Here is a 2,854-nt window from a genome sequence, read left to right as displayed (position 1 = left end):
CCTTGTGAACCTAAGATACAAGAAACTGGAGACATCAAGTCAGCCGCAGCCGCCGCCGCTAGTGCATGTGCAAGTACAGAAACAAGAGACGATAATGAAAGTATTGGTATCAATAGATGAGAGTGAAGGGAGTTTGTATGCTCTCCAATGGGCCCTTGAACACTTATATCTCCCGGAGATCGAGGGGTCAGCCGCGATCACGGTCGTTCATGTCCAGCCTCACACCGCCGTCCCCGCTGGTGCCGGTAACGTTTTTTAAGAGGAAACTAAGAAAATATCCATTTTGACTGATCAAGAAAATTAACAAATAACTTTTTTTAGTTACCTGCGTGATAGGAGTGTCTTTTGGCACAAAAGATTAGATATTTGGTGTAGCAGATTCAAAATACCTGCGTAGCGGATTTAGGGGTGCACCCACATGTAAAGGAAGCACCCTGAAAAGAAAATTTTATGTTATTTTAGGCCAAAATTCCGATTGTCCTAAAAGTTTGGCTAAGTCCCTGATTGCGCCTCGTAAAAATTTGTGAATCCGTCACTAGACAGATTCCATCATTTTGACGTGACACATTTATCTTGGCGGTAACTGGTGGAAATTATTAGAAATAAAATTCAAAATTTAATCGGCTATTTTCGTAAGTAAAATTTATTTATTAATTTCCTCGGTGATATTTTCGCTCTTTTTTTCCATGTTTTAACACGTTATAGATAAAAGTTGAAAATAATCAGAAATAAAAGTTAAAAGTTGATCGCTATTTTCGTAAGTAAAATTTATTTTATTAATTTCCTCGGTTAAAATAGATATTTTCGCTATTTTTCCTTGTTTTAACACGTTATAGTTAAAACTTTTATCATTTTATGCACACTTAATTAATTTTTTTAAGATCTAAATGTTTTTAATAATTCATGATGCACGACGGACAGTTATATTTGCGACACCTGCAGCTTCAGTGATAGATTCTGTAAAGAAGGCACAGGAAGAAAGTGCATCTGAAGTCATTTCACGTGCCACGAAACTATGCGAACAACACATGGTTAGTCGTCGTTTATATATACCATAACATTCCTTATTTATTTATTTATTTATTTATTTATTTATTTATTTTACACTAATTTTACACATAGTAATAATCATCATTTATTTAAATATATTAATTAAAAATAAATATATACTTGTGAGCCTAATGGAGCTAGAAATTTGTGCTTGGGTTTGAGTTCAATTATTAGAAGGGCTTCTGCATACGTTTGATCTCGATTAAGATCAACTCGATTCAAGCTTTTAGTGAGCGAATGTGCCACCCCTTTTATAACAAAAAAGGCTTTGGGTGCAACCCGTTTATCAAATACATTTCGGTCTCAGATTCTTGACCAGCAAACATATATCATAGTTGATTGGTGTTGCAAAGTTAGCGACCATTTGACGACTATATTGTTTGTGGTGCAGTTTTCATCATTTTGCGACTGTATTGGTCGCGGTCGCTATTTTTTCGACCATCCTTTTTTACACTGTTTTGATCACAGTCGCTAATATTCAACCATTTTGACTTGGGTCGCAACTTCGCTTTGCTCGCAACCTTCGGTCACTAATCCCCTTGTTGTAGCAAGTGTATTACAAATATTGGTAGTTAATTAGCATTAAAAGCAGATTAAAGCAGAAATGATGGTAATAAGAGGAAACCCAAAGGAAATGATAGTCGATGCTTCAGAGGACATGAATGCTGATCTCCTGGTTGTTGGAAGTAGAGGCCTTGGACAAATCAAAAGGTAAACTTCAATTATAAACATAAATAAATGGTCTCCGAGTTTTAGGGCATTTTTGTCATTTTAGTCCAAAGATAAAACTTTTTGTATTAGGGTCTTTAGTTTCATTTTTGTTGCCAATTTTCATTCAATTAGCAAACTGAGTTAGGGGCTGTTTGTTTACCTTTTAATGGTTCAGACATCTTACTGGTTCAACACTTAATGGTTCAGACTGTTTGTTTCACGAACAGATGTCAGAATGGTTCAGACATTTGCCTCTGAATAGTTAAGCATTATATAGCGTCTGAATGATTAAGACCTTTAATCTGAATTAATCAACACTTAATGGTTCAGACTGTTTGTTTCATGAGCAGATGTCAGAATGGTTCAGACATTTGCCTCTGAATAGTTAAGCATTATATAGAGTCTGAATGATTAAGACCTTTAATCTGAATTAATCAGACATTTGCCTTTGAACGGTTAAACATTATATAGTCTCTTAATGGTTCAGACCTCTTACTGATTCAGCACTTAATGGTTCAGACCTCTTACCGGTTTAGCACTTAACCATTCAGATGTTGACAAACAGCCCCTTAGACTTTTCTGTTAAGTTCTCCCATTTTTGTCGGTTTCCCCATTTAAATGAAGGATATAATCGTCATTTTATGCCATAATATATTTTAATTAAACGAGGAAAATGACAAAAAAGGAGAAGTTAACAGAAAATTCTAATCTAGTTGGCCAATTGGATGAAAATGGCGACAAAAATAAAACCTTAGGGACTCAGATACAAAAAGTTTCATTTTTGGACCGAAATAACAAAAGTAACCTAAACTCGGGACCATTTTGGCATTTTACTCTATAAACAATTAAACAAGATTTATTTAACTTAGATATATTCGAAAACAATTGTATCATCATATGTTTATTTATTTTGCAGGGCGTTTTTGGGGAGTGTTAGTGACTATTGTGTGCATCATGCTAAATGTCCGGTTCTGATAGTACGTCCACCAAAATCATCCCCCAAGTAAACCCCTATGCCAGTGTTTGGTTTTGACTTTGTAGTGTCTAGAATGCAATAAAAAAGCCGAATCAATGTTTCCACATTTTATTACAA

At 35.0% G+C, this 2,854-nt stretch overlaps 1 protein-coding gene across 1 annotated transcript; it reads left to right on the top strand.

Annotated features, from left to right (window-relative positions):
- On the top strand, positions 1 to 2,854 carry LOC110868488 (universal stress protein PHOS34). The gene is made up of 4 exons (XM_022117661.2): positions 1 to 245; positions 922 to 1,031; positions 1,643 to 1,761; positions 2,678 to 2,854. Exons 1-4 carry the CDS (start codon positions 95 to 97, stop codon positions 2,766 to 2,768), a joined length of 471 nt encoding a protein of 156 aa, XP_021973353.1. The 5' UTR covers positions 1 to 94; the 3' UTR covers positions 2,769 to 2,854.

The sequence above is a fragment of the Helianthus annuus genome, chromosome 7 (assembly GCF_002127325.2).
Source record: "Helianthus annuus cultivar XRQ/B chromosome 7, HanXRQr2.0-SUNRISE, whole genome shotgun sequence".
Classification (NCBI taxonomy): Eukaryota; Viridiplantae; Streptophyta; class Magnoliopsida; order Asterales; family Asteraceae; genus Helianthus; species Helianthus annuus.
This window is presented reverse-complemented; position numbering and strand designations above follow the sequence as displayed.

Bases quoted from the DNA above. Each gene is read 5' to 3' on its own strand.
- LOC110868488 (XM_022117661.2), top strand. From the start codon at position 95: ATGAAAGTATTGGTATCAATAGATGAGAGTGAAGGGAGTTTGTATGCT. The intron at 246-921 runs GTAACGTTTTTT...CACGACGGACAG, and splicing joins CGCCGTCCCCGCTGGTGCCG to TTATATTTGCGACACCTGCA. The intron at 1,762-2,677 runs GTAAACTTCAAT...TTTATTTTGCAG, and splicing joins GGCCTTGGACAAATCAAAAG to GGCGTTTTTGGGGAGTGTTA.